We start from the raw sequence: 15,773 nt of genomic DNA on the forward strand, positions 1-15,773 counted from the left end.
AGTTTGTTTTCAGTAAACCCTAGCCCACAGGCCTGCAGGCATCTGGGGTGTGTTGGGGGGGGCGGTATTCAAGCAGGATCTCATTATGACTTTGTGGGCCTGAGGTCTCTTTTGTCTTCACAGGCCCCTTCCTTCATAAAAAATGTATTAAAATACCTTTTACCATTGCATTGGTATAAAGACAAATATAATCCAGGTTGGATTATATTAATTGTTTTCTTCTGATTTTAAAATAAATTAAAATGCTTCTGTGAGACCCTAAGAGTACTGTGGGCCCTGGGCACTGCCCCCCACTCCCCCACCCCCCACCCCGTGCCCAGTGGATAAGAGCCCCAGGTGGAGGTGGGGGTGGGGGTGGGGGTAGGGGTAGGAGTGGGGGTGGGGTAGAGGCGGGGAGGGGCAGAAGGGCAGGGTGGTGGCGTGGGCGAGCCTCACCTCTTTCCTTGGTCATTCCGGCCCCCAGTGCTGGAGGACAGTATCCGCTTCTCCTTGGGGCCCTGCGAGAAGAGGAAAGATTTATGCCTGGCTCTTGGGTAAGATCCGGCTGTGGGAGCCTCAGCCCCCCTCTGTGGACTTGGCCAGGCAGGGGAGCTACCCTGCTCACCGGGAGAAAACCCGCCAGTCCTTCCAGTTGGCAGGAGCTCTAGCCATCATTTAGTCTGAGCCCCAAGTTAGAGAGTGGGAAGAGGTACCCCAAGATTAGCATTAGGAATTGTGGAATTTGGAGTCAGGGAGGCCTGGCTTAAGTTCTAGCTTTACCACTTAAAAGTGCTGTGTGACTCTGGGTAAATGATTGCACCTTTCTGAGTCTCAGTTTCTTCATATATCAAGTAGGGGATTATAACAGCTACTGCAAGGGGATTGTGAAGTTTTATAAATAACAATAATGCTCGCTGTTTTTTCAGAGTACCTCCTCTGCACTAGGCCCTGCACTGAGTGCCTTCTATGTGTTCTCTCATTTAACCCTACAACCACTCTGTGATAGGTACTAACACTATCCCCATTAAATGGATGAGGAAACTGAGGCCCAGAGAGGCACTGTTGTCTTAGTGGTTAGGAGCACAGACTCTGAATCCAGATTTCTTAGGTTCAATTCCTAAATCTGCCACATACTGGCTGTGTGACCTTGGGCAAGTGCCTTAACCTCTCTGTACCTCAATGTCCTCATCTGTACAACAGGGATAATACTAGTAATATCAACTCCAGCTGTTGTTGTGAGTGCTTAGACCAGCACCCAGCACATGGAGAGCACTATATAAATGCTACCTCTCACGATTATAATTATAATATTGTTGTATCTTGGAGCATCCAGGTCATTTCTCCCTAAGGCTAATAAAGCCAGAACCAGGATTCCGACCCAGCCTAGTGACTCCAGCACCTGGGCTCTTAATCACACCCCACGGGACAGCATGAGGGAAGGTGCCTGGCATAGTGCCTGGCATTTGGTAACAAACAGTAAGTGGTCACCTTCAGGACTATATTGCCCAAAGCCACACTGCCAGTTTGCGGCAGGCCTAGGTCTCAAACTCCCAACTTGGCGCTCTTTCCACACCACGAGACCGTGTCCTTAGTATCCACAAGGCTGTTCTGAATCCAGAGTGTTCCGGGATGGGGAGGGGAGGTAGGCGCATCTCACCAGGACACCGTATTTCACTAAAACCACTAGAGGTGTCACCTTCAGAGCCTGTCCCTACCATTTGGGCCCTAGGAATAGCCTCTTGCCCAGGGGTGATGGTGCTGGATTTTATTTTATGGTCCATCCTCAAGCTGTAAATTCTAGGCTGGAGTTTAAACCCAGACCTAGGATTCTGGCTCTCACCACGTCCACAAGCTGAGGCAGTCAATTCAAATTTCTTTTCCATTGACGTGGGCCCAACACTATCAGGATGCTACCAGCCTGCTGGGAAGGACGTAAGGTATGGTAACCACACCACTCGAGAATGAGAACCAAAGCTAGAGAGAGAATTTGGGGTTTTCTTGCATCGGGGACCACTTCTCACCCTTGGCCTCTGAATTTACACAGAGAGTTTGCCTTCCACCTTGGGGTAAGGTAGATAAAATACTTCTTGGGCCAGTAAATTTGAGGGCTTATTTACAAGGTGGCTTTAAATCTTCAAGTTCAGAGTCAGTTATTTCAACAATGGCTATTCATGTCTCCCCTTCTCAAATCTGGGAAAGTCTCTTGGAACAATCACCCAACCATGGAGAGCAAGAAAGTTTGCTGTCATGAGACAATTCAGACAGATGAGTAGGGACTGCCTGGAATGCTGGGTTGAAAAAGATTCTGCGGCTCCTGCCCCTCAGCGAGAATGCAGGCTGTAATCCATTGGCAATGTCTGTGTGGGCACTGGGGGGGTGGCAATGTCACTCGTGGTACGTATTACTGATGGCTGACTGGTTCAAGCCCACTTGTCAGGTAGGGGAGGGCCTAATTCCTGTTCTGAGGAGCTGACAGTCTCCCAGAGCCAAGGCCAAGGCCCTGGAAAGCATTAGAGAACAGTAAAAGACTGCCTGTCAGGAGGTGTGCAATGCGTAGAAGGGCAGCAAGGGCAGGAAGGAGAGTAAGACACCTAGGAGAGGGAGAGGTGATGGCTCCCAAGAGAAGCGGGCCTTGGGAAGGGCCCTGAAGGACTAGAATGGGTTCAAGAGCAGAAGGCATGTTCTAGGTGACGAGGTTGGGTTGGGTGGGTGGGGATGACAGGGCAACTGGGATGATGTAAGGGACAGGGCCAGAAAGAAGAGGCAGGTTGGGGGTGTTGCTTTGACGAGTGTGCGTGGCCAAGGCATTGATCTGTTCGATCAATATGTACTGAGTGCTGTGTGGCAGGCAGTATGGGGTGCTGTGGACTCAGTAATGATCACGACATGGTTCCTGCCCTCCAGGAGCTCAGTCTCATGGGCGGGACGGAGAAACAAATGCACAAATAGCAAGTGTCTAAAGACAGAGTCAAGGATATTGATGGTGGCTGCTGAGGGGGCCTAGAATAGGCACAGAATGGGGGACCCAAGAAAGCCTTCCCCCTCTCAATGGATGAATGAGGTGACATTGAAGCTGAGACCCAAAACTAGGGTAGCATTTACCCAGGGGAAAAGGGAGGGTGCCAGGCAGAGGGAACAGCATGTGCAAAGGCCCAGAGGTGAGAAAGAACACGTTGAGGGGCTTGGGGTGGTCATGGCGAGCTGCCGAGCCATGAGGCCTGAAAGTGAAGATGTACATTCAATCAGGGGGGGCATGCCAGGGCTGGCGAACATACCATGTAGTAATCGTAGAGGAAGCTCAGGGCTGCAACACTGTCATCGTCCCCATTGACTCTCATCATGGCCTTCGTGGCAGCTGTCAAGGGGTTTTCCAGGTAGGTCTTCCAGGCCTCATCCTCATTGGTGTAGGGGAACTTCTGGAAGTTGACTGGGTCGTTCTTTAGCAGCCGCACAGACCTGAAACTGGAAGGCAAATAAGGAAGGTCAGATTTAGGCTGTCCCAGAGGAAGGTCCATGAATAGTCAGCATCAGGCCAATGCCCAGGAATTCAGAGAGTTACCAGCCTTGAAAACTTGAACCGCTTCTTCTGCCACCATGAGGCAGCTTGGGGCAATGGAACGTACCCGAATTCTGGAGCTAGGTGCTTTGGATCAATAAATACCAAACGTTGCCATGTAGAAGCTGTAGACCTGGGGCCTCAGTTCCCTCACCTACAACGTGGGGACATAATCCCAACCTTGCAAGGCCTCCGAGAGGATTCAATACAATGCTTCCATGGTAGATACTCATTCAAGGGGAACTAGTGTAACAAGGATGGGAAATAGTAATGACAAGCTGCAAAGACTAAAATTTCCAGATAACCTAGCATGAGTTCTTCCGACGAAATTTTCCTCTAGACCGTGAAAGACACAGAAAGCTGGAGATGAGTCAAGTTAGAGAGAGAGAGCATGGCGAGGGACAGGGAGAACCAGGGCGAGGAAGCCCGTAGGCCAAACCCAGTCTTGGGAAACGGCATAAACAAATAATATTTATTGTGGAGTGCCCCAGCAGCTGCTCAGATGCCAGGGATTGGAGTGGAATGCTGCAGGGCACATGGAGGCAGGCAGAACCCGCACTCAGAACTTGGACAAATACAAGGCATGTGGCCCAAGAGACAAGCCACATGGGCTCAAAGGAAGGAGATCATGAAAGGGTCTCTGGAGGAGGCAGATATTTTAGTTGGGGACACTCAGCACTGGGGATCAGAGCACTCAGAAATGTGGGGGGAGGGGCACAGGGATAGGGGTATAATACAGAATAATGATGATGATGATCAAAATAATATCCACTCTTTACTGAGCACTGACCATATTTTAGGCATTGAGCTAAGCATTTTTCATGGATTATTTCATTTAATTCTCACAACAACCCTGCAAGGCAGGTGCTATTATTGTTCCTATTTTACAAGTGAGGAAACTGAAGCTCAGAGAAGTTAAGGGAGTTGCCCAGAGGGGATTCAAGCTGGAGCAGGACGCTGCTGTAATACTGAATAGTGTTCTCAAACTTTAGCTGCATCAGAATGACCGGAAAGGCTTGTGAAACACAGATTTCTGGGCTCCACCCCTAGAGTTTCTGATTCAGTAGGTCTGGGGTGGCTGAGAATTTGCATTTCTGACAAGTTCCCTGGTAATGCTGATGCTGGTAGTCTGGGGACCACACTTTGAGAATCACTGGTGTAGAACACGCTCTTAATAGTGAGCAAAGCGTAGAGGTGGGCAAGTTCTGGTTGTGTTCACGTTAGAGTGAAGAGTATGTGAGGGCCAGTGGGAGGTGAGAAGATGGGGACAGCCAGGCTGGGAAAAGAAAGCCCCAGAGATGAAGTGGATGTTGATTGGTCTCCTGATGTCCCAATGTCCCCTTCTAGGTGAGCCTCATAGACTCTCTTGTGTGAGGGACATAGGGACAATGCCAGCTACCACTTACTATAATATATGTGAACACTTTCCATTCATTAGCCCTGCTCCTTACGAGAACACTACAAGGTAAGGATTGTTTGCTTCATCTTACAGATAAGGAAACCTGTGACTTGGAGAGGATACGAAAATGCCCGAGATCACCCAGCTAGTCCATGACACAGCCAGGATTTAAACTCAGGCTTGTCTAGTACCAAAGCCACATGCTTTCCACTAAGCCACACTGCTTTACCATGATGCAAGAGGGCAATCGGTACCATCACAGAAAAACCCTCTAGTGGTGGAGTTTCAGGCGCGGTGGCAAACCAGTGGGTGTGTAAGGACCTTCACAAATCGTGCCACAGGAAGGGCCCTCCTGCTGCCCGGCGGCTCAGGCCTATATTCTCAGACACAGAGTGGGAACAGCAGCCAGGCTGCACCCAGGCAGGCTGTGGGCAGCAGCTCTCCCAGGGGCTTTACCAGGGTGCAGTGTCTCCCACCCCACTGGGCCCCAGGGTGTGGGACATTTGGCTCTGAGAGGGAGGGAGAGGGAGCTGTCACACAGGCAAGAGAAATGACAGAAACTTTCCTGCTCCAGGGGCGTGGAGAGGGAGGCACACCCCGAGTTTCTGCTGCTATAAATCAAGGGCCTCAAGATGGAGAGGCGAGAAGAGGCCCTCCTGGCTGCCTCCTGGGCCCAGGGTTAGAAGAACTTACAGAGCAAGCCCAGGGTGGCTGCCCCACTCCCTCCCAGCCCCACGCTAAAGGGAACTCCCAAACCAAGGGGGCTTGGGGGAAATAGGTAAAGGCCTGGCGGCCCCCACCCTCGGGTCAATTGGGACCCCCAGGGCTTAGCACTGCTCCTCACTTGTAAAATGAGTCTAATAAAAGCACCCAGCACATAGGATTATGAAGATTGAGTGCATCACCACATGAAAAATGCTTAGAACTGTCCCTGGCACATAATGCTTGCTTAATACACATGAGCTATTATTGTGCTCCGGGCTCACCTTAGAGCTAGACATCGAGGGGTTGCCAAGTGGTACAAGACAGGGTCACCCTGCAAGTCCGTGGCAGATCTGGGCCTATACCCCCAATCTGCTGACTCGGATAGAATGACCATTATCAGCTTTGATGAGCTATCAGTTCTCTCAGCCTATTTAAAAACTAACATTCTAGAAGACAATGATAAAGTCACATCAGAAACAAAAGAACGGACAGTGTTTGCTGTTCCTCTGGCCTACCAAGGCCTCCAGTCCATCCTGTTGGCATCCCAAAGTCTGATTCCTTGATACACAGCAGCTACTGTACCTTAAGCATTTACTATAGGCAGACATTGTACCTGCTGTTTTTCTGCATCATCCCATCTACTCCACACAATAGCCCTGAGAGGTAGGTATTGGGGAAATTGAGACTCAAACAGGTGATATTACCTGCTCACGGTCACTTAGCTAGTAAGTGGCAAAGGCTCACCTTGAACCTGGACCAGTTAGACTCTAAGATGCAGCTCTTAACCCCATGCTAGTCTCCTTTCTAGATGCCTCTCTTATTCTGGAAATTCCCCTCCTCTGAAATACATTGAACCAATCCTCCACTGCAAGATAGAAGGGGATTTCCCACCATACAAGGCAGGAGGGACTAAGTGAGAGAGTGAGATGATGGGAAGAGTTTCTGGCCAGGAGCTGGGAGCTCTAGTGTCCTGGTCCTCATGCCTGCTCATGCTACCAATCAACTTCATGTCCCAAGACTAAGCATTTGGCTTCTAGAAAGTCTTGACTACAGATAACGTTAGCATTGACTTATGTGCCAAATCCTGAAATCCAAGAACTTTTGGCTCCCTGTTCTCTTAAAGATTGGAATTGGAGGTTGAGGGCCCAGTAGGTGAGAGATGTGAAAAGGGTTCCAAGAAGGAGTGAGCCCTACTCATGTGTGACAGAGCCAGAACAAAGAGGTCTCGGAGACCAGGCGACTCCCACCCTATGTAGTCACCTTCCCCAGGGCCTCCACAAACTGTCTTTTGGTGTGCCTGTTCAAGACAGAACTCCTCAGCTTTCAGAAGGTGAAAGGGGGAATACAGGAGGAGGGGACGGGGACCAGACTTGGCCCTGGGCAGCCTTCTTGACATAGATCTCCACTAGGGCACAGCACAGAAGAACCCATAGCACCACGGGAAGAAGAAGCATCAGGGTCATATCCTGACAGACCAGAATAACTGTGTGTCCTTGGGTAAGGCACTTAGCCCCTCTGAGCCTATTTCCTCATCTATTAAATGGGTCTATTGAGTGTCTTCTGTGTGCCAGTCAGGGACGCTTCTGGGCTCTGGGGAATCAGTCAAAAACAAGACAGATAAGGCTCTGCTCCCATGGAACTTACAGTCTAATTGGGGAAGACAGACCATAAACAAGTAGGTAAATGAATTAATTTTAGTTAGTGATAAGTGCTGTGAAGAAAATTAGAACACAGTCATGTGATGGAGTCACCAGGGCTGGCTATTTTAGAGTGGAGCTAATCGCATGGGTTGTTAGGAGAATTAAGTGCATTAACGTAAGAAATGTGCTTAGCCTAGAGCCTGCCAGAGAATAATCGCTCAGTAAATAATAGCCATCATCATCATCATGACCACCATCATCTCAGAAATCCTAAATGAGAATAAAGGGGAGACTCTGCCTGAGGTTCTTAAATTAACCTTAAATCCTCCCCAAGCCTCCTGTTGGTAAACCAGGTTCTATGTCAAAAACAAAAGAGACAGTGTAATAACCCCTTATCTTGACTTTCACAGTCATTATCTTGTGGAGCCTCCCAACATGCATGATATGTTATTATCTCTATTTTACGGACCAGGAAATAGACAACAGAGACGTTAGGTGACCTATTCCAGGGGACTGGCCTAGTGAGTGACAAAGCCAGGCCTCCTGGGATCTAACTCTGTGACTAGTCACCTTTCCACCAATCACTAGTTTCCAAGAAGGGCTGTAGAAGAGAGAAAGAGAAAAAAAATCTTGGTGGCATCCATTCATCTAACCATTCATCCCTCATTTTAACAAATATTTATCAAGTAACTACTATGTGCTAGGCCTTGTCCTAGGTGAACAGGACAACAAGGTCATCCCTGCTGTGATAGAGGTTGCATTTTAGTGGCAGCAAGACAAACATGACCACAAAAACAAACGAAGCGCTAATATCAGACAGGCGAAGAAAGCTATGTAGGAAAGGAAGTAGCAGGGCTTCCGACCTGCCTGAATGGGGAGTGACTGGATGTTGGTTGAGAAGAGCAGCGGAGGGGAAGAGGGAGCACGGAGATGGGTGGGGAGGACCTTGGACCTTCCAGATGAGAGAAGAGGCAAGATCAAAGGCATAAGCCTGGGACAGCTCCCAGAGCTTGTCCGCCTACTGTGTGCCACGTGTGAACCAGGTGCTTTGCATATGCTGCCCTGTTCAAGGAAGGCCAGCCCACTGAGGAGGAAACTCGAGTCCGAGATTTGATAATCCCTCCTATTTGCATAGCGTGTTATATTTTTCAACATGCTTCTCATACATTTGTCATCACCTCAGAGCCTGCAATGCCTCTTCAAGGTAGGGAGGGAAGGTATGACTATCCCCATCTGATAGCAGGAAAAACTGAACCACAGAGAGGGCCACTGGCTTGCCTAAGGCCACCCAGCTGGTATCTCATGGCATCAAGCCTGGAACAGAGGTCTCTGGCTTCCAGCATGGAGAACCTTCACAAGGCTGCCTCCTCAGAGCCTCCCTAGTCTGGCTTCTCCTCCATTTGGGAGAGAGTTGGATACAAGATCAAGAGAGAGGAGCTTAGGCCTTTACCTGATAGGCCTCCCTTCCTGTGTTCCCCTGTCCCTAGACTGTGGGGATGTGCAAACTGCCCAGGCAGGGTAGCTCCAGCGTGGGTGGGGCCTGTCCCCAGCGGTTCACTTTGGGCCCACGGCATAGGAGGGGTGTGGGACCAGCTGCTCCATGCCCCATCAGACTCTTAGCCTCCTGACTCCAGCATGCATCATTCTGGGCACCAGGATGGAGAAAGCCTGGAGTGGTGAAGTGGGGTTTCATTCCAAGTCTTTTCGGACTCTAATTGCCCACTGCCTTCTGGCTGAGCCACTTAAAACTCCCAATGAGACTAAGTAAATGTGTCTCAGCCATTGGCTGTGCCCTTTTGGGTTCAATTTAGGGTGCAGAGACACTTTAGAAATCCCTGTGAGAGGGTGTGACTTGCCTAAGGACACATGGCATATAGCAGGATTGGGATTCAAGTCTCCCAGCTTCCTCTCCAGGACTTAGTTCAATCACTGCTCTATCTCACAGGCATTTCAATAATTCAAAGATGGAAAAGTAAGGACTCTTACTCAACTTTACAGAAAGGGGAAGAAAACTCACCACCAAGGAGGTAGCCTCAAGCCCCACCAAAGGAGATGCCTGGCCCAGGACAGATCCAGTGGGCTGGGCCTCACTTCCCTCTAGCCTGAGGAGGAAGAGTTTCAGGGGCCCCCTGAGCTGGGTGTTGACACCCAGATACACCCAAGGACTTGCCAAACCCTGTTGTGAGCAACCCAGCCTCATGAGCAGGGATCAATCACACTCACTAGTTACCCACAGGGAGGCCCTGGCACAACTGCTCAGGGAGGAATCATTTTTCAGTCAGCCCCACGCGAGGTGTTCCCTGGAGCGCTCCAGGGTTCTCGTGCTTGCCAGTGGCCCACCTGGTTTCTGGATGTTCAGGTTGTAAAATGTGCCTTGTCACATGCTGGGGGCTCATTTGGGGGCCTCAATGGGGAAATGGCAGAGCCCAGAGCATGGCTCTATAGTGACTCCAGTTTGAACCAGGTCATGTGAACTCATGGTTGTGGGGTGGGCCACAGAGCTATGCAGACCTGGGTTCCAGTTTCAGCTCTGCTAGTTACCAGCTGTGTGACTTTATGCAACTTGACCTCTCTGTGCCTCAATTTTCTTACCTGTAAAATGGGAGAAGGTGAGAGTACTAACCTCACAGAACTATTATGATAGCTACTGTTCATTGCGGACTTAGCAACTGCCAGGTGCTGGTCCAACAATTTCTAGTCATTGTTTTATTTAATCCTTACAACAAGTTTGTGAAGTATCACTGTTGGAAAATGCAATGAGATAATGCAGCTAAAGTGATCTGCACGCTGGTGGCACATAATAACGTGAACTATTATTATTGTTACTAATGTTCATCTTGTGGGGTAGCCCCAAGCAAATTGCATGACAACTCACAGCCCTACTTTCTCCCACCTGTAAATGGGACATCTCTTCCTAGCAGCAGAAGGAGACCTGATGTTGGTGATTCCCAGATAAGAGGGGCGAGCGCTGCCAGCTTCATCATCTGCATCCAGGTGGGCAAGCTGAGGGCAGTCAGGCTCCAGCCAACACTTCTAGTTGCATGTAACTTAATTATGTGCCATTTTCTAATTATACCAGAAACTCAGTTTCTCCTCTTTGAAAAATCCCTCCCTCTACGGGAATTTTTCTTTCACTTTATATTTTCTTCTTGGTTTCCTGTTCCATGTTCCTATTTTCTTCTCTATCATTCAATTGAGATGTGAAAGAAGTTGAAATCCACCTCTAAACTCAGGGTGCCACATCCTTTCATTCATTCACTCTGATTCATTCAACAAACACTCACTGAGGGTTGCTCTGTAATAGGGCCTGTGTTGGGTACTAGGACATAAAGGTAAATATCATGCTGTCCCTGCCCTCAAAAGTTCCAATTCTTGCTGACCTCGTAGGATGACCAAGTGAAATAACACCGAATATTGGTGAGATAATTTCCCTTCAGAACCTTCACTAGATCAGTTGCTCTGACCTTTTTAGGAGGCAAAAAGAATAGAGGGAGGGAGGCAGCCAGAATTATTTGCTCCATTTACAAATGAGAAAGCTGAGTTCCAGAGAGGAGAGAGAAAACAAGGGAAGGGAAAGGAACCAAGTTATTTAATAGTGTCAGGCCCTGTGCCTTTTCATTCTCATACATGCCCTGTGAGGTGGGGGTTACTATCGCCATTTTACACATGCAGAAACTGACAGAGAGGTTAAGGAGCTCATCGAAAAGTAACCAAGTCCATATGTGGCAGAGCTGGGCTCAAACACAGGTGTGACCCCACAGCAAAGCTCTCAGCTGCTGACTTAGCAACTACACTGCAGGTCAGCAGTGGTGGATGTGGGAACCTCCTGCCTGCCAGGTCTTCTAGGCCAATGGGTCTTAAACTTGAACATGCCTCAGAATCACCTGGAGGGCCTGTTAAAACACATACTGCTGGGCCCCACCCCCAGAGTTTCTGATTCAGTAGGTCTAAGGTGGGGCTGAGAATTTGCATTTCTAACAAGTTCCCAGGTGATGATGATGATGATGATGATGATGGTCCAGGGACCACACTTTGAGAACACTGTATTTAGGTGAACCAATAATTCTCTCTTTTAAAAATAATGACTTCCTCTCCTCCCCCTCCCCATTTCAAAAGTGAGGTGGGTTTGTAAAACACAATATATAAAACGTGGACCATACAGACAAATTGGAAGCAGAGACTAGAATTCACCTGCATTCCTCCACTCAGATAACCGCTGTTAACAGTTGGGCAGATCTCCTCGTCTTTTTTCAATATCTGTGCAGACAGGAAGCAGGGTGCTATATTGGTGTGGAGCATCCTTTTGGCGCCTCTGTTGAAAGATCCCAGCTCTTCCCTGAGATCTTGGGCAAGCCTCAGTCCCTTCCTCTGCAAAATCGCACTTATACTCGCATCCCTCATTGGATTGTTGGGAGGGTTAGAGGAGATAACGCATTTATCAAGCACCGGACACTGTCTGCTGTGGAGTCAGCGCTCAATAAATGTTTGGCTGTTACTTTTGTTTTAACCGAAGGGAGAGCTTCGAGTATGCTATCTCCGTTTCAGCCCTGCGGCCCTTTCTCCCCCTCCTCTTCCTCTGTGTGGACCCCTGGAGACCCTCTTGGCTCCAGGCACCCGACCGGCGCGCCCGGGGCGAGGGCAGCCCGCGGAGCGGCCGGAGCCTCAGGAGCGTCCCGCACCGGGCCACCGCCGTTACGGGTTAGGGTCGGCTCAGCCTCTGCCTGGTCCGCCCGTTTTACAGCCGGAGCTTAATGAGGGCTTTTAACTTTTCATTCACCGGCAGCGTACCTCCGACTTTTAATAACACACCTTGTGCACGACAAAAATTTGCTCCTGGCAATCATGGTTTCGACCACAAAACCACAGCGCGGAGGCGTTCCTGGGTAACCCTTTCAGCGCTCGGGGCCAACTGGAGCCCGGCTCCGAGATCAGGTGGACTGGGAACCTTCCTGGTCTCCCCCCACCCTCAGCCGCGTCCCTCCAAGGCTTCGGGGAGGGAGAAGATTCCAGACCGCGGGTGGGGGCCCAGACTGGGAACCGAGCGGTGGTAGAGGGGAATCCGGGTGCGCCTCGCTCACTCCCCTCCCTGCTCCGTTCCGCAGACCCACTGAGTGCGGGTCACTTCGTCTCCTAACCCCCCTTTCCTCGACGGGCGGGATGAGAGCGCAGGCGCCTGGCACACAGTAGGCCCTCGGGCACCACCACACTTGCACTCCGAAAAAGCCCGGGAGGGCCCCACAGCACCCAGCCAAGGCCGCAACCTCGACCCGTCGCCCCCTCGGGGAGCCCCGCCGGCGGGCAGTGCGCACGCGCAGGCGGTGACCCCCCCCCCCCCCCGCGACGGGAGGGCGTCGAACAGCGACTTCCGGCGCCCCCGCCGCCCCAGGCTGCTTTGCGGCCGGCTGAAGCCCGGCTCTAGCCCGGGGCAGCCAAGCGCTGGAGGTCTGCAGGCTGGCGGAGGCCTGGAGGCTGGCGGCCCCGTCCGACCACATGAAAGGCCTGAGCGCTCCACCCTCCAGCTGCCTCGAGCCGGGTCCTAACGACAGCGCCTTGGCCTCCAGGCTCCTCCAGACCCGGCTTCCTTCCAAGTGCCGCCCTCCGCTCGAGGAGGCCTAGTAATCGGGCTCGCGTTTATGGGGCTGCCACGCTGCCACTCGGGCCCGTGGCCCACAGACGGGAGCTCACTGTTTCCCCTGCCAGGGAGGTGTTTGTAGTCCTCGTGGGACAGAGGAGGAAACTGAGGGTCAGGGAGGAGCAGCAAATTCACCAGGATCCTGCAGTTGGTAAGGGGCAGAATTGAGTCATATACAAGTCCGGCTTGTCCCACCACACCAAGGCCTAGCAAGAGTTGGTCATTCTATCGGGGCTCAAGATGGACGCTAGGACCGGTCCTCTTAACTCGGCACTTTCCAGGGGAATGCGGCAGCGAGACTGTGGCCACGGCAGCGGCACCACCAGCAGCAGCTCAAAATTTGCAAGCCAAGCACTTGATGCCCCCCCAACCCCCACTTACCAGGAAGGGCAGCTGAGCCCCCAGGCACTGAGGCTCTGTCATTGTAATCTCAAATGGTGGCTTCAGAGTCGGCCTGCAATTACTCTGCAGGGACAGGTTCCCCCCACCCCGCCCCAAACGGAGAAGGCTCAACTGTCAGCAGATCTGACTTCAAACCCAAATTATTAAGGAGGAGAAAAGCAAGCAACCCTTCTGTTAAAGTAACTCAGCTTCAGGACACTTACCCCCTAAGGGGCACCAATGAATAGATTCTCTCTGCAGTTTTAACCAGCAGATCTAAGTGGGATGGAGACACATCACAAGATTTTTTTGTTTTGCTTTCAAAGTGTGGAAAAATAGAAAGCAAGAGGTTCAGAAATGCTCATTGAACTAGAAGGATGTGCAGCTACGACATACAACTATCCACTGGGGCTTTGGGGGGAAAAAGTAAAATAAATAAAATCTTTAAAAAAAAAAAAGAAATGCTCATTGATTGGTTATTTCTGTATGAAGTAACAAGGGTAGTATTAGCTTGCTCCTTACCAGGCTTTAAACCAATCATTTTTCTAAAGTTATTGGATCCCCCAACAACTCTATGAGGTGGGCACACAATTTGCATATCAGGAAACTGAGACTCAGGCAGGTGAAATGACTTGCCCAGGGTCACACAGCTAATTGATGGCAGAACTGGGGCTTGAACGCAGGTGTTGGCTCCAATGCCCTTGCTCTTATTTCAGCTGTCAACATGTTGTCAAGCCCGGGGAATTCATTCAAGAGAAATCTGATGCCCAGTGATTGTACTGTGAACATAGTCGGCTACCCCGGGAGAACCCCGCCTGCAATCAGGACCCGCCAACTGCTCTGCCCCCAGGTCTTCAAGTTCTTAAAACAACCTATTGAGGAGTAGCTAGAAAAAAAGGTTGTTCAACCCTTTTCTCTGCCCACTCACCTCTGAGGGTGGCAGGAAGAGGAGAGTCTGTGTTCTAGAAGCCTGGCTTCTGCCAGCTCCCTGAAGCCAAGCTGAAGCAGCCCGGAATCGCAGCGTCATCCCACCTTTTCTAAGGTCTGGACCCCAAGCAGGGGGTCCATGGTGAAGGTCAGCGTCAGCCAGGCGGGATTCTAAATCCCTGATGTGGGCAAGAAGGCACCTGCATCCTGCCGGGCAATAGAGATGACCCCACTGAAAACCACTTCTCAGCTCCTCAGCCTTAGACCTGCCCTGAATAAAATCAACCAGGTTTTATTGAATGCATCTTCAGACCTTGACTCTGTACTAAGCATTTTACAGCCTTTATCACACTTCACTCTCTCTAGAATCCTACGAAGCATTCTTGTACCCATTTTCTAGATGAGGCAAATGAAGCTCAGAAAAGTTAAATGACTTGTCCAAGACCACACAGCCCGTGAGAAGCAGAGCCTGGATTTGAACCTAGCTCAAGCTGCCTACCGAGTGCATATGTTTAACCACCACACCGTAACCTTCCCCCTTGGGACTGTTCCACCGCAACAAACAAGTCCCTTTAGAGAAACCTAAGTCTTGCCTAAGACAGCTCTTAGAACCACCTCAAAGAAGTTCCTTTTGGCAAGAAGATAGAAAGCCTAGATGGGATTGGAGCGGTCTCTGATTTCCAAGGTCCTTTCGGAGTATCAGAAAGCGGTGCCGAAAGCCTTCACAGGTTCAGTCCTGTGTTTCCCTACCCGGCTCGAAACTGCTCAGCAGAGAGAGAAAGAAAAAAAAACTATTTTCCCAGGGAAACACTCAGCACTAGCTTGAGACGGGGCTTGCCTCAACACGCCAAAGTGAGATCGTCAGCCCATTCATTTACCCTTACAAATTGCTCTGTGAATCCTGGCGCCAGCCTCCCTGCGCTTCCCCCTTCTGGAAATCCCATCCAGCCTCCACGCTCAGAGAGCGCCAGGCATCCACCGATGTTTACTCACTCAAGTTCATTCGACATCTTCCTGCTCCCAGGCTCCCAGGCTTGAAGGATCGGCACCAAGACTCCGCTGACCGCTCGTCTCTAATTCTTGCCTGACACAGACATTCCCTGCCCAGGGAAGTGTTTGATTTATGTTGAGGTTTGAGTGTCGGGATTTTGCTGACAGGTAGGTTCCCGGCAGCGCTGGCGCTGATTGGCTATGGGTACAGGTGCCTGCGACAGCAGGTATACCTCAACAGGTGCAGCTGTTAACTCTTGGCCTGCCAAGCTGGGGGCGGAGCCGTGGGGGGCTGGCTGGGTGGAGCTGGCCAATTCCTTCCTTGGTGAGGGGGTGGGGGGTGGAGATGGGGGAGGAGGGAAGGAGAAAAAAATGTTGGAAGAAAGATAGCTAGAGGAAAAGTACAGGGATAAAGATATTTGCCTAAAGGAAGTCTTGATTCCTGTTTCTACTTAGTATCTTGGATACCCAGGAACATCCCCCCAAAATTCCTTTGCCCCTCCTCTACCCAGCCACTGGAGAATTCTCAAAGGACAGAGCAGATCTTTCTCCAGTGGGTCTCTG

The 15,773-nt window shown here is 50.6% G+C and overlaps 1 protein-coding gene across 2 annotated transcripts in view; it reads right to left on the minus strand.

Annotated features, from left to right (window-relative positions):
• The window catches only part of GRHL3 (grainyhead like transcription factor 3), a 34,441-nt gene extending 19,036 nt beyond the window's left edge, over positions 1-15,405 (minus strand). The window contains exons 1-3 of one of the 2 annotated variants that reach the window (XM_004425734.3): positions 15,213-15,405; positions 3,255-3,441; positions 436-497 (exon numbers count right to left, since the gene is read on the minus strand). In XM_004425734.3, the coding sequence (XP_004425791.1) occupies positions 436-497; positions 3,255-3,441; positions 15,213-15,229 (266 nt within the window). In that variant the 5' untranslated portion in view covers positions 15,230-15,405. Of the gene's footprint in view, positions 1-435; positions 498-3,254; positions 3,442-13,292; positions 13,317-15,212 lie in introns of those variants that run through there. The other variant, XM_087446563.1, reaches the window with a different exon arrangement.
• Positions 15,406-15,773: the final 368 nt, after the last annotated feature.

This window comes from Ceratotherium simum, chromosome 22, assembly GCF_057802395.1.
Source record: "Ceratotherium simum simum isolate JZ-2026a chromosome 22, ASM5780239v1, whole genome shotgun sequence".
In the NCBI taxonomy this organism is placed as follows: Eukaryota; Metazoa; Chordata; class Mammalia; order Perissodactyla; family Rhinocerotidae; genus Ceratotherium; species Ceratotherium simum.